This window comes from Leptonychotes weddellii, chromosome 7 (genome assembly GCF_054177405.1).
Source record: "Leptonychotes weddellii isolate Sample4059 chromosome 7, ASM5417740v2, whole genome shotgun sequence".
Classification (NCBI taxonomy): Eukaryota; Metazoa; Chordata; class Mammalia; order Carnivora; family Phocidae; genus Leptonychotes; species Leptonychotes weddellii.
The window spans coordinates 83,467,836-83,493,130 of record NC_138375.1 but is presented as its reverse complement, the minus strand read 5'-3'; the positions used below and the strand labels follow the sequence as shown (position 1 = coordinate 83,493,130).

At 34.6% G+C, this 25,295-nt stretch overlaps 1 protein-coding gene across 2 annotated transcripts in view; it reads right to left on the bottom strand.

Moving 5' to 3' along the window:
- Nucleotides 1–25,295, bottom strand: part of EDIL3 (EGF like and discoidin domains 3) — a 389,745-nt gene that overhangs the window by 7,575 nt on the left and 356,875 nt on the right. For both annotated transcript variants that reach the window (XM_006734136.3, XM_006734135.3), the window contains one exon: nt 17,174–17,329. In XM_006734136.3, the coding sequence (XP_006734199.1) occupies nt 17,174–17,329 (156 nt within the window). The remainder of the gene's footprint in view (nt 1–17,173; nt 17,330–25,295) is intronic.

The following is a 25,295-nucleotide window of genomic DNA, read 5'->3' as shown; positions in this document are numbered from 1 at the left end:
ACAAAGATAAAAATCCATTACCCCAGAGCAACATTTGTGTGTGGGGGTGGGAGGGAGGAGTGGAAAGAGAAAAAAATTGTATTCAGCATATATAATTTCAATTATTTATTCTTTCATCCAGAGTACTTATAAAGGAGTTAGAAAAGAACAGTCTTTTCCAACTCTGATCCCTGAGAAACGCTGTTTTGATGTAATTCCACCCATAGAGTAGAGGAATCTGAGACTTGGAAAAGAAGGCATAGATCTGCCAGCACCAACTTTCCTCTAACATTTCTGACATGCGACTTCCAGCAAGGGCGACACAATCCTCAATATAATAGGGTAGGTATGTATTTAGACGCTTTGAAAGTCTGTCCTTTCTTTAGGCTGACACATGCCTCTTTCTAACTGCCATCTACTGATCCTAGTGCTTTATTCTCAACAAGCATAGATGATATCTAGCTATCAGAAGAAAAACACTTTTAGATACGTTTAACAATAATTAACATAAATCTCTCAAAAACTCAATATAGTGCTTTAGGCTAAACATTTGTGGTTGCTTAAAAAATTCCTCATGTAAGATGATTTTCCAAATTATCATTTTGATTGCATTCCATTGGATACCCTCTGGTTTAACTATGACCCGATTAAAGGGTGGTATTTATTCGGACATAGTATGCAGTAATGACCTGAGTGACTCAAAATATAGAGTGTACCTTTGTTATGGATACAATACTTCTATCAATGCAGTCTAAAATTTAAAACTATTATATTACATTTTCCATCATGATTGATGACTAATCGTCAAAATAAACTTGGAACTTTTTCATAGAATTTCTCTTAAGCCAGGATTTTCCCAATGTTTTACTTGTAAAATAGATTTATAGTGAATGTAGACATTTATATTTATTCCAATTTCATTTCATTTTATTGAATCATGACATTTTAAAGATAGCAATTCGTAGTTAAGATTATGATCTTTATAAAAATAGTGGAAATTTAGTGGACATAGGATTTAAGTATCTATTTCGTAAAGTAACCATTTATATATTATGTGAGTATAAAATCTGACTTTTGTGCGTGATATAAAGGACTTACACTTATTAGTTTATGGTTCAGCATCATAAAAATCATTTTTATATACTTACTATTAACATTTAACATGCCTTGAGTTTCTGTCAAAAATTTCAGAGTTACAACTTGAATCAATGCTTTAATGACTTAAAGCCTAAAGCACAAACACAGTATTTATCTATTTGAATAGTGTTTATAAGAGAAACTTCAGTTGTTTCTCATTCTATGACTTTTAGGCTAATTTGCAACTTATGTTCTACTTTGCCCTATATTAAAGCATTCCAAAAATCACAACTTTTCATTAAAAAGTAAAACAAAAATTATTGTGTTAAAATGTATAGAAAATTGTTAGTGGTATGAATGTATATCCCATTAAAAAGAAATCTTATTGCAAGTTTTACATGTATGAAACTTCTGTTAGTGATTGGATATAAAAGTCTAAAACCAAAGTTTGATTATTTTAGCTTACATAGACTCTAGCTATTATTCAGTGGATTCAATTTTCTAGGAAAATTTATCAGCATCCTGAAACCATTTCATGATTGAATGGCTGGTGTATCATTCTTGATGGTTTTCTCTCCAATCAATTCCACTAAACCAATGAAACTCTGTAACAAAATTAGTCTAAATATAAGTACATTCTTTCTGATGTAATAAGGAAACAAGAAATCAGTTTCCAGGTAAATTCCAATATTCTAGGAAATGTTCCTTGGAGAAAATAGTGCTTATTGAGAATCACATTCTAAGAAGTGCATGCACACATAAAGAAAGGCTTTGTTGGAGATAGGAGATTGTGTTAACAAGTCTACATTGATCATCAGTTTGCAGCAGAATGAGTTGGGGGATGAGCCCTCACTATAGGACATCCCAACAATGATACAGCAAAAATCCTCATCCACAGAGAGGAACAGGCTGCTGCCTCGGTGTCTTCCAACCCAAAGCATCCTTGAATAGAACTACTGCCTCCAAACGTGCAGATGAAAGGCCATAGTCAACCAAAACAATTTATCAGCAGGTGAACATATCTGCAAAGTTCAAGGTGTGTCCAATCTAGTATCGTCATAGTGATGCAGACATGTATCATTCCAATGAGGAGAGTACAGTTCATACAAGTTTGTATAACATGAGTGCGCAGTAAAATCTTAACCTTACCCAAAAGGAGGTCTGACCTTTGCTTTCAGTTCCTGGGAGATAATCTCTAAACCCTTAGAAAGCCCTGCATGATTAAGACTGTCTTTGTTTACATGGGAGCCTTGGGCCACACCAGATAGTCTATGCTAACAATGTTATTTATGGTGGGGGCATTGGACCAGCTTGACCACCGAAAGGGCTGGAGACTCAAGTCAGCCTTTCAGGCAGTAAACCATGTCTACGTTACTGAGCTTCAGTAAAAACTTTGAACATCAAGGCTGAGGTAAGCTTTCCTGCTTGGCAATACTTAGTGCATATTTTATGTCACACATCATTGCTGAGAGAGGCTAGCACTGTTTAAGACTCCGAGAGAGAACAACTGAAAACTCATGCCTAAAACTCTGCTGGATTCTGCCCCACATGCCTATTCTCTTGGCTAATTTTTATTTGAATCCTTTCGCTATTATAAACTGTAACTGTAGGTATAATAGTTTTACAGGAGTTCTGTGAGTACTTCTAGTGGATTATAGGACCTGAAGTGGTCTTGGGGAACTTTGAACTTGCAACTGATGTCAGAAGTGAGAGTGGATTTGGGAACTCCTGAACTTTGCAATGAGTAATTGATGTCGAGGGGTTATAGGTTTCACAGAGGACTTTTTGATATTTGTTAACATTGATTAGTCTGAGAAGGGACCTCAACTGTCTGAAAGAATTGTGCCCCAAACTTCCTCAACATTATGTGCCAGGCCTGTCAGAGATATCCAGGCTTCAAAATTAATTGTGAACTTACTGTTTTCTGATTCTTTGAATAAATCCTAACATGACAACCTATTGAAATTTATTTATTGTGGCCCCTGAGTACACTTTCTAAATCTTTTATTCTTAGGTTCTACTCTCTCCACTTTGCTCTTTTTATTTTTATTTTCTGGGTGGTACTTATTCTCATGAACATAAACCTAATACATATATCAAACAACTAGTGTTACTTGTTCTTTTTCATATTTCAGTAACAAAAACAACTCAACATCTTTATTCTTCTGTATTTCTTTAATATCATTTCTGCAAAAGCTTATACATTCCATGGGGAATATTACTTTGGCCATCTACTAGGGATTAATTTGAAATCCCCTGGGAAACTGGCAGGTTTTCTGAAAGCTATAGAACATGGTGACATATATAAATCATTCTGCACCATATTTCATATTGGATACCAATTTTTATCTGTGTCCATTTCAAAATGTTATTTTGTTCCACAAGCCCTTCAAAAATCTGGACCCTGGTTCCTTCAGAGATTTCTTTGCTTCCCAAGCTCCCTCAATGAAATTATATGAGACTTTCAAACTGCCTATCCAAAGACTTAACTTCAAAGGTCCAATTATAGAACATTTTTGTTTGATGGAAGAAGTAAAAAGAAAAACATGGGGACAAGTTCCATGTCTTTCTTTCACTAGTGCATGAATCATTTTAAACCATTAAAATGAATATATGGATTCTCTGAGAAAATGAATTCCACTCCCATTACTACCCTCAGGAGATTTCTTGTGGCTCTGAAGTTCATTCTCTTTTGTAATTATGTAAAAATTAGCTCTCTGGCTTCAGGGAACACTACATTTCACCGAACTGATCTGGCTTTGCTTCGTGTTCCTAGTGTATATAAATCTCTGACTATATCCCAAGAAATTTTTACTAAACCACAAATTTGACATTCACTTAGAGTTCTTGCAGTATTATCTGCACTCTATTGTTTTTTTGTTCCACATTTTTTTTTTTTCAAAATGCACCAGTGGGAGACTCTAATAATAACTGGCCAAAAAAATGCAGATATGTTGTCTTTTGCTTTCTACTCTGACAATAAAGGGTTATTTATTGCTTTTCAAACTATCACACCTCTCTTTCATTTTCCTGTAATTGATGTGAAAGCTGGTTGGCTGATACTTAATTCTTGACTGAAAAGAAGGCTGTGATATCTTTCTAAAATTCATTCCTCCTTAGGTACTCTGGGGGTTGGGAGTTTTGGGAAAGAGGAGGAAGTGACACATCTTTGGGAGTATTTTTGAGAACTTTTCACTTCTGGTCTCTCATAGAAGGGCTCGACTGAGCCATAGAGATCTGAGATGAAGGGCTGTAACTCTCCACTGTAATAGCAATTTCCCTACTCCCGGTAAGCTGGTAGAGATCGTACCTGTGATTCCCTCGTCCACTGTGAGAATGACACACTGAGCTAAAGAACTGCTGAGATCCAACCTAATCAGATGAGAGGAGGAAGGGACTGGGGACAGGATAGCCACCTCCATTCCTTCTGTGCTTTTCTTGCATACCTTAACTCTAAGAAGCTGGGGACCTGGCCACTTCTTACCAAGAGCCAGAAGAACCTCCCTGGAGAAATTCACAAGACTTCTGCTAAGTCTTGACCCTGGAAAAAGACACCAAGAAAAATCAAAGCAAAACTTTCCAACTCTGTGGACTGTTGCCTTCTTTCTCGCACACGTGCTGGCATTTGGAATGCTCAGTCTAAAAGTCATTCAGTAGGTAGGACCCACCACCAATATTTAACTTCTTTTATGATGCAAGTCTCCTCAGGAAACAAGAATATCTTAGCAAATATATTGCATAGGATGATTGTCTATAAAGATTTATGAAACACAAAACATGCCATTCTAAACTGTGGCTACAGATTTAAACTATCTGCTTTCTGGAACTTAGATTTTGACTGCCATAAGAAATATTCCTACAGAAAAAAATAGAACTGGAAAATCATCTGCTTTTCACAGATATCTATCTATAGGAGATATTACCAAGAGTAGTCAGACAGCAAGACCATCTAATTTTTTTTCCTTTTTAGTCTAACATCAGAAATGAAGAAATGCCTTTCCTCTCTTCTATAAGAGTACAAAACAGTCTACTTCTCTAATGAATCCCAACGTTCATCTCAAAATTTCCTAAATCACACCGGGCATTTTGCTTTGTATCTGAACGATCTATAGTCTGACTCTACCCCTTCAGAGAAGATACTTCAGTGATGAGGCAGTAGAGAAACAGGTGTCTGATAATTCCCACCCCACATTAGGAACCTTTCCCTCACTCCACATCTCATCCTATTTTTGGTCAGAAATGACTTAGTACAGAGCTGGAAGTATGAGCACAGTAGTGATTTAAGCATTCAGCCATGTGTCTTCTAAGCTAGACTGGTGCTGAGGAGGAAACAGTGTTAGGGAGTTGGAGAAGATAATTCTGGAGACAGATGATGAGGTGGCAAAGTGGAGTCACAGACATGAAGCAGGTTGTGAGAGTGTGTGCATATATGTGCGTGTATGGAAGAAAGGCATTCTCACTTTATCCTCTCTTCCTTAGGTGTTTTCTCAGGAGAACATCTGGTCTAACTGGAAAATCTAGGAGATCTTGAATGGAGACAGAGTTGCAAGATATAAGACTTGGTATATACTTATACTAAAAGAATTATTCATTGCTTATCTGAAATTCAAATTTAACAGGGTGTGCTGCATTTTTGTTTGCTAAATCTGGCAACCATAAATGAAGAGCATAGAGAATCCTGGTCCTGAGCTGAGCAGGTGCAAACTCTAGTTTGGTTAGGGGAATCCTGGGTCTTTTTGTCTCAATGTGTTGAGGGTACACTGATTATTAAATCATATTTGACATCAGGAGTAAAAAAATCACCTTTGCTAATACTTATAGATATTGGTAAAGTACCAAAAAAAGAATAGTGAAATTTTTCTATGTAAAAGTAACACTTTTTCACTCACCTATGAAGCATGCCTTCCTTTAATTATTAACTATTTAACATTTCATTTATCTGTACAAAATTAATTTCATTTCTAGCTTCATTGGAAAGCAGGAAATTAATTCCTGTGTTTGGTCTTCTGGGTGTTTTTCTATAGAAAAACTGGAAAAAAATACTCTTTTCATGAAGGTACAATCGCGGGGTTCATCTTTTATTTTTTAAAATTATCTTTTAATCAGCTTTGTGGCTCAAATTACACCAGAAGCTTTATAATGATGAGAAATGCATTGCCTCTAAAATAAGGGCCCAAAGGGGCTTAGTACAGATGTGTGCCTTGAGAGCCCGCCATACATACAAATACGCTTTCTCTTTGAGATCCAACGAAAGCAAGTATATGAGAATCGCTGCCCAATGGGTCATTTTATAGGGTGTGGCAGATCCAGAAATCCATTCATAGTTTCTCATAAACATGGAACTATGACAGGTATCTTTTATCCTTTTTCAGATTTAAACTGCGAAAAAGTAGAAAAAGACTAGAATACGAATTCATTTTGAAAGTTAGAGACTTTTAATTGCTCCACACATTACAGCTGATGGTATGATGGTGGAAAGGCACTGGTGTCCTCGAGGATTTTTTCAGTTTCAAAATATACTATATTAAGCAGTCAAAATATTAGTTGTTTGGTAATTATTTAGACATGAAATGGGCTCATATTTTTCCTGTGTTCTAGCCAATGGTAAATGCGTAGTTCCAGCAATCAGAATAATGATGTGGTTTTTTCTTTTATTCAGACTGATCAAGAGCTCATTTTTGATCTGGGAAACAGAGACAAAAGGGAAATTATTAAATTTCCTTACTACTACAGCCCACTGACAAGGCCTTGAAACAGGCAGAGTGACCTTCCTCTAGGGACTCAACTGCCTCGATGTTGACACTTTGCTAAGGGCAAAAGGCAATCCTAGCCCGAACTGCCCCCTCTGCCCCCCCATCCTGTAAGCCTACTTTAACATATACAAATTCCTTTAGAAATTTCCTTTATCTCTAAACCCTCCAAAATACGCGTTGGCAATCATCCCCCATGCATATGACCCACCGATATACATCAGAAGGTCTCCTGAATCAGGTTTTATGAGACATTAATACAAGACCCTTTCCCAACAATAGCTAGCCCCCTCAAGGTCCTAGAAACCTTGCTTCCAAATTCCTTAGAGACTTTCGCTATTGTTAACCCCCTCCCAACTTGAAAGTATATAATGGGCCACTCCTCATGACCCCAATGCAGCTCTTTCTGCCCATGGGTCCTGTCCCCATGCTTTAATAAAACCACCTTTTTGCACCAAAGACGTCTCAAGAATTCTTTCTTGGCCGTCGGCTTCGAACCCTAACATCTTTCCTACATCAATTTTCATAGTGGGAATGATAACTACCAGATTCACATTAAATAGGTCTCTATTTCTTCTAATAAAAATTTTCATAATTCTTCTCAGCTAAGCTCTCCTGTTTCAATCAGGCTCATCACTGCCTTTTAAAGAATAATAACGCACTTGAATTTTAAACAATTTATCAAAGTTTTTTAGCCTTGACCATTTTATTGGGGACCTATTGCTAATCCGGACTTTTAGGGTGTTAACCTTTTTAATTGATGCCTAGGGCCATAGTTGGGCTAACTCTTGATGGTCCCTCACAGTTGAAACACAAGCATGACCTAAATAAGAGAATGAGTAATACTTTTCCACTGAGGAATATTGTCATTATTCAGTTGTGTCTAATTTTATGTAAGTCAAACATAAATATAAACATGAGATGTTCAGAATTTTCACTGGGGATATTTTTATTAATTTCTGATGAGTGATGGTGGCTTAGGATGACAAAAATTAAGACATTAAAGTTTTTTGGCCTTTGGGCATTGGGAAAAATAAGGCCATACATGTAATAATAATATGTAGTAATAAAAAATTATTTTTAATGAACATTTTACTTTAATAGCATGTTCTGTATCGTATTTCTTGTGTTTTTCACATGTTTTTTCATCTGTTAACTGGAAACATCTGTTAACTGGAAAAACTATATGGTCTCAAATTTTAAAGTAGCTTATCAAATTTTCTGGAAACAAAGAAGTTCTTGAGTTTTTAGGACATAAGATAATTAACACAAAGAAAAAACATATATTCGTCCTTCACTGAATTTCTCTGCATTGTTTGTTCCTGTCTCCATTGTTAAAAACAAAACCACAGGCCCCAAATGGAATCAGTTAGGCCGACTTTGTAAACTGGGGCTTCCTAGTTAATCTAGTGCAGTTTCAACCTCCCCCAGAAATGCAGTCTTAACTGGTCAGTCAGGAATTTTCTGACGGGCGCCAAAGCGTCTGCCACTGGGCTCTCTCCAACACCCCCCCTCCCCCCCAGAGGAAGATGAAGTAATCCTGCATGATAAGACAGACCCCTTGCTTTGACTCCTAAGGGGAAGCAGCCTTGCCTGCAACAATCCTCTCATGCTACTAATGTTCTTGCCCCACCCTCCCTCTATAAAAACCTTCCATTTTGTACAATTCCTCTGAGCTCCCTCTACTTGCTAGAAGGGGTGCTGCCTATTCATGAGTCATTTAACAAAGCCAATTAGATCTTCAAATTTACTTGGTTGTATTTTTGTTATTTAACACTTTAAACTTCTATCTTACTGTGAATAATGTTTCATAGCCTCTGCACTGGGATATTCTCTGTCTCTAAATAGGAGTCATAGCAGCAGGGATATTTTCTTCCTCCTTGCTCCCAACCCACCCCCAAATTGGTGAGCTTTATGGATTTTGTGTCTAATGTTTACTTGTTTTTTTTTTTTTTTTACTACCTTATGGTATATGTCCTTAGACCAGCACTCTGCTTTTGTTTTTTGTTTTCAATGAAGAAGATCAAAAAATCCAAACACCATCTAAGAAATGTAAAGGCTTCAATGGTCAAAATGAACCATCTATTTTCATTGCTTGTCTTTAATATTATAGAATGTGAAATAACATACAAAGAATTTTTTTTTTTGCAACTTCAGAATTGATCCTTGAAGAAAGACAACCAGGTTTCTACTGCTGTCTCCAAATAAACTGAATGACTTCTTAATGAGCTCCTTAAGATCAATAGCTTCTGATTGTTCCTGTGGCTAGTCTATCATTCTAGTTTGTCTTTTATCTCCAGCATTTAGCTAGTTACTGGATTCTACAATTGTAATTACTTACGTTACTAACCCTCTTCCTGCTCACCTCCATCCCAAAAGCCCCATTTCCTGGTCCTCCCTCCTTTCCTCATCATAAACCATTAACCCTCTATTCAGGAACAAACATCTTTGGGTAGGCAGGACACTTGGAGTTCATGTTAAACATGGAAATGGAAATACAGTCCTCCTTGTGGCTGACCTCTGCCCTTGTCTATTTGTGTCTGGACTTTCACCCAGTCTTCTGCCTTGTTTCTGACCCCCAGTCCCCATCTCACAACTGATTCTGATTGGTGAGGCCACATAATGTTGTTCTCTGTGCACCTTAACAACGGCTACCATACTTCTCATTGGTGAAATGGGCTGCTTTCTGAATTTAAATGTGTTCAGTGGACTTGTTCTTTCCCATTCCAGCAGGCAGATCTAAGTCTGCAAATGACTTTCACTTTGATAAATCAATTCTTCTCTACTGGGTTAGTTCTTGAGATATGGCCTTCTTGGCAGAGGCCTTAGTAAAATTTAGAGGGACTCCATTTTATTTTTGTCAAAAGCATGAATTATAAAAAGGTACATAAGGAATTACAGGATTTCCTTGAACTTTTTAGTTGGTATATATAGATTATGACAATAATGGAATGTCTTTATTTACATGTTTTTACTAAATATTTTGTCTCTGCATGTTATCAACCTTCATTCAGTCTTGATGGGCACATCAACCCCTAAGATTGCTGTTTTCTTTCTTTCAATTTCTTAGTTCCACGCGGGTTTTTTGTTGTTGTTGTTTTTTGTTTTGCATTAAAAGTGGAATCATGATATTAACTATTATCTCTCTCTATCAACTCCTGGGCAGGGCTTTTTAATATAATTTTAAAATTAAAAATGGTGAGCTCATCATTGAACTTTACATTCTGCCAAAACAGAAACATTCTCAGGTGGTGTCCTGAGTTTGAAAATCTAACAACATCCACATTTATGTGAATACAGGCAATTGTATATTCTTCATACCCAAACATATCCCAGCCAGGTCCCATAATATTGAATTATGACAAGGAAAAAAGCAGATAAAATTCTAAATAACAGTTGATACCAGATGGTGTTTATTTAAATAACACTGTCCTTATTTTTAGACAATGCTGAAACTGTAGCATTGTTTCCTTAATTTAGTTCCAATTAAGTCACTCACCAAATACCTAAGTAAGGACACTACAGTGACTACATTGTCATGTAGGGACACAACTCATTTGCTGTTTTTGAATCTGAACGCTTTGTGTAGAGTCGATTAGTTGTTGGGAAACTGCTTTCAGAAAAGCAGCGTCTTTTCTTTCCCTCCCTGCCTTATTTGAAAATAGTAACAAGGCTCTGAGTGGATGAAACTAATGGTCTCCATGCAAGATGGAGACACCCTGTCCTTGATCCTACAGCTCAGAAACATGTGGCTGCTCCACCCTGAAAGACTCGCTCATCCTCTTTCACTTCCTCCTGCTAGAATCCTTCTCACCAAATGCCACTGGGGATTCCATTTATTTTACCTCCCAGGGGATTCTGCAGGTTCCAAATTTTCTCAGCCAGGTCAAATTTCAAAAGAGCAGCATGGCTCTGATTCCTGAATTGACATTTCATCTGACCTCTGCCTCACAGATGAGCTGGACTTCCGAGGATTTAAATACTCAAATTTAATTTCAGCTACCTGAGAGTGCCAGCTTCAGCAGGAATGAAAGAATACCCTGCAGCATCTGTAATTACTGATTAATTTTAATATATCCTCCAATGCAGATTATGAAGGCTTTGCTAATAAGGACTGGTGACATTGCTACTTTTTTCTTTTTCACATCAACGCTGAGAAAAGAAAATAGAGAAGAATCAGGAACTCTTTTTTTTTTTTCCTATTGCAGAGTCATAGACTTTTATGAAATGAGCATAATTTAATATTATTATTATTGTTCTTAAATAGCTCTAAGCTTGTGCTACTTATTTCCTACAGTTATTTTATCAAAAAATATACTTGGTAGGTTATATTTTGAGTCTTCAAAATAAGCTGACTGAATCAAACTTTTTCCACCATTCTTGAGTTCCTTATTAGGCTGGGATTTCTTTGTTGACCTGCTGTCATATTCAGGTTTCCCTCCAATACATCCAAAACAGAGTAGACAATAACTGCCTTCAGAATAATACATGATTGAATGAATATAAATGTCACATCCTTCTAGATGTTTTCCCACCTACTATGTGTTCCTAACTACATAAATCTATTATTTAAATTTAAAATTTGTTTAAAGCTAATACATGATTACTTGCTGGTGTTTGTGAGACAACTGGCAAACATTAAAATTTAAACTTACACTTGAGACATTGATTCATACTGACTTGCGCCACTGACAAATTGGAGGCCAGCCAGTCCTAAAGAATTATAATATAATACATTCCATTCTGACTAGAAAAATACAAACTACACTCAGTTTCAAAAACTTAAATTTGGTACCAATTAGAGTCATCTTTCCCACACGTGCTCATTATTCAAATTAGCTTGGGCTTCTGTAAACATTTATTCAAATTAGCTGGAGCCTCTGTAAACATTTAGATTCCCAGCTCATCCCTCTGAGAGTCAGAGGCAGGGCCCAGAAATGTGTATTTTTTAACAAGCTCCCCCACGAGTGTTATGATCAGGCAATTTTGGTAACCACTGAATTAGAGAGTTCACTAAGATGTTGCAGGATTGTTCTTGTTGAGTACGTGGCATCTTTAAGGACCAATAAAATCTTTTATTTATTTATTTATTTATTTATTTATTTATTTATTTATTTATTTATTTATTTTTAAGGACCAATAAAATCTTACTGGAAACAGAGTTTTGGATTTTCTTTTATAGAAAATCCAGGGTGAAGCTGCAAAGTTTTGATTTATACTTTTAAAAACCTGGACAATTTCAGGGAGGGAGGCAGAATATTACCAGCTTCTTTTTTTTTTCCCAAAGAAGAAAGCCCCCATGGTGTGAATTCAGGTTTATTTAAACACCATGACATTATGACTAATATATTGGATGAGAAAATCCATTTTCATTTTTAATTTTTCCATATAAGAACACTTCCTGAAATTTATTATTGTTTTACTTTGGCTTATAACCTTAAAAATTAAATACTGGAAGTGTCTGTCAAATTTTGCAATTTTCCTGCTAACTGCAGTAAAAAAACAGCTCCAAGAGTATAAAACAAACGTCACTTTCATGAGAGCAAAGGAACATTTGACTTTCAAATAAAAAATGTATCTGAATCCATGGTGTAGAGAAATATAAAAGTTAAATGTTAGAAAATATTGTAGACAAGAAAGAGAAAAATAAAAATGTAGGGATTGTGATGAGACAGTAGCATCATGTGCTCCGTCATGAAAGATATAATGTGGAATTTTGTCAAAAAATAAAATGTTAAAGTAAATTGCAATTCTTATAAAGGCTCTGGGAAGATAGTGAGAAACTGACATTGCAATGAAGAGAACAGGAATTTATTTTTCTTTAATTGACTTTTGGCATAAACACACACACACACACATACATACATACATATACACTGACACATACATTTAGACACTCCTATGTACATATATACTTTTTCCTTGGCGTTGCTTTCCTGAGGCTTAGTCAGTTATGACTAATGAGAAACAGAAAGGGCATTCATACATTTTTTTAAAATTCAGCATTCATACCTTTTTAGTATTTCATTTACACCACTTGTGGTAAACCTAGAAAATTGCTATTATTTTGAAATTGTTTTTCTGAAGTAATCTTGTTTTTGGATCTATAGCAGACTTCTACACCTACACCCCTAAAATCTAATTAGAGCAAGCAATCAATAAAAACGGAAAGATAAAAAAAAGAAATCAGAAAATTTTGTTTGTAAATATTTCCTTTTGAAATGTACATACATAAAACATTTCACAAGCACATGCTTTGCCCTGAAACATTCAATTCATTTATATTTGTGTGGATGAAAGTTTGTAGTTGAATTTGCATTTGTAAATACTGAAGACTTTTTCCCTTATGGAAAGTAACCATGGAAAACAAGACACAAATAATATTAGGAATCAATAGGAAATGGCTTATTCAGAAAAATTAATTGCTAAGTTGTGGAGGGCTTCTGTAAAGAAGAAGAGCACCCTTATGAAGAATATATAAAATTATAGGTAAAATACCTAGTAAAAATAGTAATAATAATAAAGCACAATTATTTGGATATATATATACACATATATATTATGAGTGATACATGTATACTTTGGAATATATATACATACAAATATGTGTGTGTATTATATATATATATTCTGTGTGTATATTATATATGTATATATAATGCCTCTATTTCCAAGAGTTCAGAGAACTTTTGCTCTTCCTTCTTATAGATAAATATTTCTTTATTGTAATCATAATTGCTGTATTCTTAAGTACAGTTTATTGGAGTTTGTTGTTTTCTTCGGTAATAAACTTATCTAAGGCTTTTCTTCATCATACTGAATCAATTATAATACCATAAACAAACTGGCTAAATTTAATTTTAAAACTACCAGTTACATGGTCTGGGTTTAGCTGATTGTCACATTTATAATATTAAGATGGTTTAATTCTTCAGAAATTTTTATATTGGATAGATGATACTGATTTATTGTCTCACATAAGAATTCCGGCCTACATCCTTTGCACTGGGTATCAATTTACTCTCATAGTTGACCAACTTGCCTAGTGGGAGCCTATTTCTTTCTTTATGGTAAGACTTATTTGGGGAATGTCAAAATCAAGTGTTATAATAAATGTGGCTCCTAAGAACATGGATTTATAGCTAAAATCTATTTTGTGCTTCTAGAGGTAGGTTTCTGGGGCTCTGCATTAATTTGAAGGTAGACTAGTAAGTTTAAAATGTATGCTAGAAATCCTACAGAAATCACTGCAATAATAAAAAATCAAGTTATAGCAAGTAAGTCAACAATGAAAAAACCCCGACTGGAATCATTAAAAAATTCTATTAATCCAAAAGAAGACAGAAAAATAGAAAAAAAAAAGGAAAAAATGCAACAAGTAGGAAAATAAACAGAAATATGACAGATTTAAACCCAAATATATCAATATTCATATCAAATATAAATGGTTTAAATTCTCTGATTAAAGAGCAGAGATGGCAGGATTGGGAAAAAAAAAAGAGACCCAACTATATGCTGCATAGAAGAAATGCATTTCAAATATAAGGTACAAATGGGTTAAATGCAAAAGGATGAAAAAAACACACACCAACATAGCATAAATCAAAAGAAAGCTGAAGTACATCTACTAATATCAGCAAAGAAGATTCCAGATCAAAAAATATTTCCAGGGATAAAGAAGGTCATTTTCTAATCATAAAGGAGCTATTTGATCAAGTGGACTTTAGAGTCCTAATTGATCATGCATATGCATCTTTCAACAGAGCTTCAAAATACATCAAACAAACAATGATATAACTGCAAGAAGAACTCAGGAACACCACAATTATAGTTGGAGATTTGCACATTGCTTTCTCCATAATTGCTAGTACAAGTAGATAGAAAATCAGTAAGGATATAGAAAATCTTGGTCAACTTGACAAAAATTTTACATACATTTCAGACAAAGATAATGAAATAAAATGCACTAATATGCAAATGCATCATCTATTACTAAGGGAAAAATTAAAAAATTATTCACATGTAATCATGAAATCACATGCTTAATGTAAATGGAGACAAAAAAGTATTTCATTAGTACAATAATTTAATCATATTTTTCTTGATACTTCTTCCCTAAATCAATCTATATAAGGATTTTGCTATTACAGATATGCTTTTTTTAAAAAAGTATTTATTTATTTTAGAGAAGGAGAGAGAGAGGGGAGATGAGGGGCAGAAGGAGAGGGAGAGAATTTCAAGCAGACTCCCCATTGAGTAAGTAGCCCCTTGTAGGGCTCAATTCCACGACCCTGAGATCATGAACTGAGCAGAAACTAAGAGCTGGACACTCAACTGACTGAGCAACCCAGGTGCCCCTAGAGATGTGCTTTTTAGTGAACATTACACATGGATAATGAATGAGAATATTTATCTATCTTAAAATTAATTTCAAGAGCTATATAATTTATGAAGTTTAAAAAGCTTCATTTTATGGAATATATTTTCATTCTCTATGCATCAGAATGCCTACTGTAAAAAAGTGAAAGGTAGGAACTGAAATAGTTATTAGCCATAAATCATGGCAGATATCTGTTTACAGCTCACAAATACATTTGAAGACAGTTTTACAAAAAACCCTATATCCATTCAGTCTAAGATGCTATTGATTAGAAAACATGCCATTATTTTAGGTTCTTCTAGAAAATATTAAATGCTCCCAATTTAATTGTGACATTGTAAGATACAACAATTTCTGAAATGTTAAAATATAAAGTGTGTGTGTGTATGTTCTGAGATGTTAAATGAATGTACCCCGAGATGCTAAATGGGTGTGTTCTGAGGTGTTAAAAGGGTGTGGATTTTATAATCTAAACCTAAAAACATGTCTCCCCTAAAGTGAATTTTATGTGAACTGAATTCACTGTGTTGACTCAGTGGAATAGCCATTCCAGGCTTAATATTGCTGGGAAAATCTATCAATTCTCTGCTTGAATATTTGAAAAAGAAAGATATTCCTGGGGTATTTGGATGGCTCAGTCAGTTAAGCGTCTGCCTTTGGCTCAGGTCATAATCTCACGGTCCTGGGACTGAGTCCCACGTTGGGCTCCCTGCTCAGTGGGGAGCCTGCTTCTCCCTTTGCCTCTCCCCTGCTTGTGCTCTCTTTCTCTCTCTCTCAAATTAATAAAATCTTAAAAAAAAATAAAAAAAGAAAGATATTCTTAACTTTCTACTGGTTAATAATATGATAAGAGTAAGGGAATGAAAGGGCTACATAAAATGGATAAAGTCATTATTAACTCAGAAATACTTAACATATTATATTTTCCCCCAAATCCTTGAACTAAGATATTTGTTTCCATTATGTGTTTAGAAAGTTAGAGTTCTTTGCACAAACACTCTAAGCAATGAATGAGTTTCAATTTCATTGGTCCAACTGAGGCTACATTTTAACATCTGAATGAATTAGTTATTGATATGGAAGCCTGAGCACTTTCATGTTCTGGGGCCCTATAGAAATTTGGACCAGGAGATATTATGGAAAGATGTTTAAAATGTAAGAACTTTTAGAAAAACAATTAGATATAATATAGTGTAGAATTGTATGGTACAATAATATCTATCTATCTATCTATTACTATAATATTAAAAGTTACACAGGTAAAAAAATTGGATAAATCCGTGAATTAAAACACAATCAAGGAAACTGGGCAGAGAAACATCCTATGTTTAATTTTGATAAACAAGTATAATAGTTAAAATTTGTCCATTTCTAAAATTCCTAATTGTCAAAATAATCAAAGAAATACAAAACATCTTTTAGTTAATTTTTGAAATATTTTTGCCAAAGAACATTTTTTCTAATAACAGTAATGTTTTTTAATAGTAAAATTAGGGGCACCTGGGTACCTCAGTTGGTTGAGTGTTCGACTTGTTTTCAACTCAGTCATGATCTCAGGGTCATGAGATCAAGCCCTGTGTTGGGCTCCACAGTCAGCCAGGAGTCATCTTGAGATCCTCTCCCTCTCCCTCCCCCTCTTCCCCTTACCCCACTCCCACATGTGTGTGCTCTCTCTTTCTAAAATTAAATAAATACATAAAATCTTTTTAAAAAGTAAAATTAATAGTGGTAAGTATTCAAACAATAACTATTTACATGTGCTTTATGATAAATTATTCAAGCTTCTATAAAATACAAGCAAATTTAACTTAGGTGGATCTCAGATAATTGATAATATGGAAAATGTTAAAGCTTTTTATTTAACATATATTTTTCAGTGTATATAACCATTAATTTTAATACCTATGTATAAGTAGTTCATTCAATCAAAATTGGATTCAGTTTGGTCCTCCATTTCTGCCTGTTCTAAACCACTCAGATCACTTACCTTATCTTTTCTTTGCTTTTCATCCTGGTATACAGTCCAGTGTTCTCCATCATTGCTGTAAGCTAGTTTGTAGGAGCCTACGAACTGTACGTGACCAAAATCTTTAGCTCCTTGTGTAATGATGCCAGTTACTTTGGTAGGGACCAGAAGGTCCACCTAAAAAAAGGAAAAGATATAATTTAAATGCCATGATAGAGTCCATTATAAATTTGCAAGTCTCTTGAATTCAGGAGATTAAGTAACATATATGCTAAAGCCAAAAATACAGATTATTTGAATTTTGAAACTGATGACTGAGCTATTATTGGCTCATAACTTTGATTTTGCCACTGGATAAGTTTAGTCAAAAACTTGAATAACTATTTTGACCATTTTAAAATAAAGTGATGGTCATTTCAGTCTACCAATCAATTTTATATTAAACTGATACATCTAGAGCTGGCAAGTCTGGCCTTCTTGAAATGATTATTATCTTCCAGAGCTAGTGCTTATAATTCAATTTGCTGACTTTACTGGTCAATTCAATAATAATAAAAATAAAACTATAGTTGTGTACATATTAGGAATAAAAATGATATTATATGTATCACAGTTAAACATTAAATAAAAAGCCAACATTATTTCCATGAATTTTAATCAGCTCAGGAAAATATAATTGAGTAATAGTAATTGTTGTCCAGCGAAAATCTCTTTCAGAAAATTACAATCCTAAAAATGCTGAGGAGGAAGTCAGGCATTCTTCAAAAATGAAGAAAGATTAAAGTATGCATCCATGACTTGTGGGATCTGTGCTCATAATGTGATTGTTCCTACAAAATATGTACTTATAAAACTATGAGACCCATGGTGACCTGGTAAGCATTAAATTAATCAAGATGTAATTGAAATGCAAAAGATAGGATTGATATTTATAAAAAAAAGAGTACGTAACACTGAATAATTTAGTATAATTCTTCTTTGTTCTCTAATTCATGAAGCTTTTCTTCTTAGGATGCGAATTTTAAAAAAATATGGGAATCTTTGTTTTCCCTGTGGACAATTCTTATAAGACCTTTACCTTTAGGTTTATTGATGTTCCTTGATCTACAGCTTCCTCTCTCCTTCCACAATAGCCACCTACTTCCTCCTACTTCCTATGACTAATTGCCTTGCTTACATCCTTGATCTTATCATCTTTCACTATCATGATCCCATGTGTGACCTTGGTGGCTTTCAACCACTATGTCCTTTTGTTTCTATTTCAGGTTCTCCATCCTGTGTGATATATGTAGCCACAAATAGACAGTCATGGGTCAGATACAGTACATGAATGAAAAGACAGTGTTGAATAGAACATATTTAATGACTGTATTTAGATGCTCTTCAATAAAGATATGAAAAAAATTCGCAATGTTTCACAGCCTAGGGATATTTCTTAAAAAAGTCATTGGGGCTTTTCAACACTGTTTGGAACATTCCTTAATTAAAGACATTAGACTCAAACTGGACAATGGATTAAGACAGAAAACTACCTTTAATGCTTTATTAAAACATTTTAGAAAGTTTATCAAAAACTCTAAAATACTTCAGTTTTTGCTATTTCTGAAACATGTATTATATCATCTAAAATATCTTATCTGTCCCACAGCAAGGCAAGATGGCAGACTTATGATACCTGGGAAGGAAACTATTGCTACGTCATACACACTATACTGAGTGCTTTCTTATGTCCTCACTGAATCCTCTCAACAGCCCTGTACCATAGCTTTGAGATGAGGAAACAGATGCCTAATACAGCATGATGTGTGATCCAAAGATAAATAGTGAGTGAAGGGAGGATCCTAGATTCAAATCCACCTTTCTGATTCAACGTTCCACCATACATATAAATTCTCACTCAAGGATTTCTTTCTGTTCTTTGGGACAATTTCAGAAATTTCTGAAGAATCTCAAAGCTTCCTCATCATACTCATCAAACTTATAGGAAATCTAAGCCCCAATCCAAACCAATCCTGGCTTTACAATATTAGAAGAGCCCTGTGTTTTAACATGAATTTCGTCTCTGTTCTTCCCCTGTCCAGAGTTAAAAATATGGATTGCTTTTGTTGTCCTAAATCCAAATATAATTGCACAGAGACACCTAGGCATAGCTGCTGCTCTTCAAAATGCTCTTAATGTTCCTGACAATTAATGGGCAAAAAACCTTACAGTATTCTGAGTCACTGCATTACCATCAATGCTATAAATGCACAGAAACTCAAACTGTCACCAAGAATATGAACACTTCTAAGGCTGGATCCTTTGGTCCCTAAACGTCTGAGTCTTTAGCTAAGATGACGCAATGAAGAGTCTTATAGCATATCTCTTTTTCTGTGGTATTTCTTAAAGTCAGCTGGGTTTCCTGCTGGGTGGAGATGTTTTCTCCTTAAGTTGTGTGTCTTGGCTCTTTCTAACAGATATGTTTTTCTCCCACTCTAACTGCTCCCCTTCTCCAGCTTTTTTTTTTTTAACTAGAAATGTTTTTCTTTTTTGTTCCAGTTAAGTCAACTTCTCTACTTAAATAGTCAGCAATCTGTTTCAAGCTGGATTTTGTCCTAAAATTTGCTATTTGCTACATTAAACTTAGAATACCAAGCCTAAGCAAACCTCTTTTAGTGTAAAAATAATCAGCATCCCACACTTAACACGAAAGTTCTGCAACAGGACATGTAGAAATCTCAGTCTGGGACACACTCAGAGACATGTCACTCTCATATTCAGGATGATCCCAGAAAAGCTCATTCTTCTGGATCTATGCTTACCACTGGCCCAGAAGTACTTTGCCTTCTTATAGATCTTCCGAGTTAAAGTTGTACTGCAAACATGCTGGACGAAATGTCTTCAGCTGTTTTAGATAGACCCTCACCTCTCAAGGTTTGGCTCGAATACAGCAGATTATTTAGGGCACTGAGCTGGCGGATGGGTAGACGTTTGGCTTAGTGCACTGCACTTCATGTCTGCATCTGTACTAAATGTGCCTTACATATAACAGTCCCTCAATAAAGGTTTTGCTAGATTGAGCTAAAACTACTTCCTAAGTATGTCTCATGGACAAGAACTAACCATGGCTAAGGATGCCACAAGGTACCACAGCAGAAACTGTCAGCTTGTCTTTCTCTTGTTTTTCTATATCGGGTAACATCACTGGTCGAGGAAACAGTGTCACAGTGGTGCCAACCAGTTTCTACTGGAAGGGTTACTAGTTAAAAATCCTCTCCGATCTTCTGATCGTGAGAGGCAGTCCATTGTACAAGAGCTGGATGGTCTGGGTTCCCAAAATGGCTCTGCCTTTACTGGCTATATGCCCTTGGGCAGGCTACTTGACTACCCCACATCTCCATTTCCTCATCTGAAAAATGAAGATAACAATCCTCATTGGATTTTATGAGGATTAGATGAATTAATATTTACTAAGTGTGTAAAACAACATATAGACTATAGTAAGGGCTTTATTATAAGAATTTGATAAGGATAAAACAATAAATAAATCTGGGGGAATAATCTATTATCAGTCTCAGCATGTTATTAGAAACATAAATACAGAATCAGGGAAATGGGTGGCCAGATTGTCCTAGAAGCAACTTCTGGATCACAGTATACTTTGGTCACCTTCTCAGGTTATATACAAAGATAGTCATTTCATCTTTACTTAAAGTAGAGAAAATTTGAAGCACTGAAATTCCCATTTATGGGTGAAATGGCTTACTAAAAATAATATAATTTTATGGAATTTTGTTCCCATTTGAATATTAAGGTTATGTTACAACAGGGAAATGGCTCCAAAACAATGCTAAAAGAGGGAATTAGATTCCAAATTACAGTGAGTGATTTATTTTCCTTTAATTATATGAGTAAAAAAAGAGGGATGCATATACAGAGAGGCTCAAATGATATGTGAGTAAAGAAAAAAGTATTGCATGAGGGTTATGTAGGAATGTAACTCTTTTGTTGTAAAATATCCTGTAATGTTTTAGTGAAGCATAATTATTTTTAGAGTGTCTAACTTAGGAAAACTGTAGAACAACGAAGAGCATCTGTTTGAGAAAGGTCAAGATAAATGACATTTCAGATGTCTGCATCACACCCTGACAGATGGCTCCCTGGAAGGGCAGACTAGGAAAGTCAGCTGATTTTCACAGAGATGCTCTTAAAGGAGTGAGGAAAACAGATAAAATAGTGTGCAAGAAAAGTGAAAAGAAAAAAAAAAGACCAAAGAGATTTATCACAGAAATATGCAACACGGCTACATCTAAAATACTCTAGTTAGCCTGTCTTATCAGCTATTTTGAATGACATATTTTCTAACTTCACAGAGTTTTGTAAAATTAACTCATTGAACAGAAGTAACTTTGAGCTAATATAATTATATAGCATTTAAAAATCAAATTATGGGTAAAATGTTTAGAAAACATTTTGGTTTCAATAAGGAATTTTTTAACCATAACATTACATAATATAATTGTATGTAATCCTAGATCCATTTAAGGCACATAATTCACTGCACTTGGTATTTGAACAATATTGTTGGTTATCAGATGTTAGTAACACTTCCAGTGCGTATTTGTAGGCCAACTAGTTAATGTGATCAATTCAATATGAAATATTATCCAGCTCTTATATTTGATATGATCTAGTAGCTCTAGGGTTACAGGTTCAGTGTTCTTAAAATACCAAATCCTATATATTCATTTCACCACTCATTATTGCTTTCCTCCTCCCTTTGCTGAAGAAGTTTAAGTTTCTAATAATATTTTTAAATATTTAATATAGCAATTACTTTTTCCATATTGAACTTTACAGCTATGAGCACTAATACAAAAAATTATACTATAAAATAACCTTTCAAAGGATAGAGGGACTTTTCTGTTTTATTGGTGTTTTATAGTATGCCTTTTGCATGTAAAACCTCATATAACACATGTATGGTGCCATAAACAAGCTTTGTAAGCTTAGGTGATCATTCAGGAGTATGTTTTGTAGGACACCTGGCATAGAGTAGACATTCCAAATATCTAGGTATCATCTGCCCTGGATTCAAAATTGAGATAATTCTGTACTTAAAAATTACCTGCAATTATAACATGAACAATGCTCCAGGTCAGCCTGAGCTACACCCCGTGATTGCTGTCAGCTCATGACTGCTAACTTTTTAAAAGAGTTCATTTAGAATCATGCAAGTTGGTCAACTGCATGTTTTAACTGAGGATGGGAGATAGCATGGTAACTATGCACAATTTATATTTAATAATTTTATTTTAATAATCTTTCTCATGAAAGTAATACATGCTATGAAGAAAAATTGAGGAATACAGAAAGAGTAGAAAACAATTCTGTCTCACTATCAGATAAGATCAATGTTTTTTATTCACTCTAAACATGGGTTTTTAGACAAATTTGTTGTACTTGGCATTTGATTGGTTACCAGGTGTTGGTTGCACTTTTAGTCTGCATTTGCAGGTCAATTAATTCATTCTTTTTTCCACTTAATATTTCATCAGTAATTCTCTATGTCAATAAACTATTTTTAAGACTTTTTTTTTTTTGCCATAACACACCATATTAAAGATTTGCTGTAATTATTAACTATAAAACATTTACTCCTCCCTGTATCCTCAATTTTGTTTCTATTAAAATTAATACTCTCAAAAAATCCTAGTCCTTTCATTTGACCACATACCTCATTTACATAGGATAAATTCATAGAATTAAGGTTATTTGGTCAAAGGATGTGAAAAATAGATTCATTTTCTAAAGATAAATTATAAACACTCATTGTGAAAATTTCAAGTGGTGAAAGAGATAGAAGGAATTCTGATAATTTTAGATATTAGATAAATTAGATAAATTAGATACACCATCGTTTTGGTAGGAAATTTTCTACTTTTATAGTTTCTCTTCATACCTTTAGAATAATTTCTGTCCTTTTGTTGTCCTACATCTTTAAAAAATAAGCCCTATATCATCTTGTTTTATTTTCCTTTACTTGAACAGAGAGAGGACAGTCCTGATGTCTGCCCAGCACACTAGTCACAAGGGTTCCCCTTCGCCTCTCACTGTCTATTAGGCAGTTGTGGGAATTCTCTTTCCGACCTTCAGCTATCAACACTGCCCTGTCTGTTACCAATGCCCAGCAGACATTTAGGCTGAACACCTTAGTTAGTCTGAAGGGACAAGACTCTCCTACTCTTGCTGTTTTTCCTCTGAATATAGGAAGGATAATTTATTTTCTTGATAATACAAAATCCAAAGTACCCTCTTGTCAAATATAAAATTACAGGGTCAGGCAACTTGGTCTCTGTTGTGCACGACGTATCTGGCATAGATAAGGTGTTTTGATAAAAACATAATGAACGAATCGTTTGTTTTTTAGGATTCAATGAGCTAACATGTAGTCAATGTGAATTCCACTCCACTTTGCCAGGTTTGTATTCCAGGGCCAATGGGTGTGATGGGACATTGGGAGGTAGAGCAGTGGCCACAGCATACAGTTTCTGGTTGGAGTAGAGTGACTGTTGGGCCCTCCAGACCTCAGGGCAGGCTCTGGGTCTTGACCACCTCTATTCTGATTTAATGTTGGAATCCACACACTGTAGTTACAGGGAACTCTACCCAGGGCCTGGAAAATCATCGATTGGCATACATTTGTATGCGTACTTTGTGGATGAGGGAAGGGAATCAAAGGTTACAGCAGAAGTCGAATGAGTTAAAATGATGGACGTGATCTCCTCGTAAGCTCAACACAGGAACACTTAAAATCAGGCTTGCTTCTCTCAGCTCCAGAGGAACCTTCCAAATGTAGTTCTCAGGAAAATGTTGGAGAAAATTCAACCAGGCTTCACTAAAGCTCTATGTGTAAATGGAAGTCCATTTATCAAGATTTTTTCATTAAATCTCAGACAAGTTTAAAAGACAAAAGAACCAAAATTATAAATATGTTAGGATTAATAAACTATGACTGACTCTAATGCCTTTGTATTGATTTACTTAAATCATGACATATAAAGGGAAAATAAGGTGATACTCTTTCTCTCTTTTTTTAATGAGGAGACTTCTGTAATATTCTATATACATTTCATTTTTTGAATTGTTTTGCAAACAATATCCTCAAACAATTATAGTTAGAAGTAACTAAAATAAAAAAAAATGAAGTAACTAAAATTGACATCAAGTTAACAGGTAAGCTCTTAGGCATTTCTTCAAATCCTATGACAGAAAGAAAAAAACGTTTGAAGAAAATTATAAAACTTAGAAAATTCCTAGGGAAAAGAATCGTACTTTTCTCATTGGGTTATTGAAAGTGATTTTCTGCTGAGTTCACCAAAAATAAGATCACCCTGAGAAAGTAGAATTAACATATCTTTATGTACCTTTCAAGCCTGATTTTGATTAGGCTGGGAACTTTGGCTTATTCCATGAATAAAAATTCAGGGCAATGGCTAATTGAATTAGTCTGCAATTGATAGGGTCATTATTAATTGGTAAATGGAGACAAGACTTTTTAATAGAAGACTTTGATCAAAGAGCTTAATGATATCCAATAAATATTGTTCAGATATTTTAATTAGAGCAGTGCCAAAGCCCAAATGAAGTAGAAAATAAAGAAAACTACTGGCAAATGATCTGTGTTAGTTTAAAATAAAGAACACAACTTTTAAATAGGAATTGAAGTAGTTTGTTATTTAGTGCTTTCTGATAGCACAGTGAGAGAGGAACCTAGGTAAAAATTGTGTCAGTGTCTTTTATAAAGCTAAAGATTCACTGAACTGGCAATCAAACTTCCATGCACTTCAGTAGCCAGTATTTGGTTGACTGTTCACTTGAAAAAGCTGTTTCAATATATTTCTTTGGCAACCACTTTACTAAATATTACCAAAGGCACTTATATCCCGTATAATCATTATATATTCTAGAGGCTGACATTTACAAATACAAAACATCTATACACAAAAATGTGTTGATATGGAAATTTACATAAATCTTCTTGCTTTGTGACAAATAAATAAAAATCGTGAGAACTCGGAAAATAAAACCCCCACAAATTAAAGTATACTGCAACAGCAAATCACATTGCATATCTTTTTTTTTTTTTTAATTTTTTTTGAGA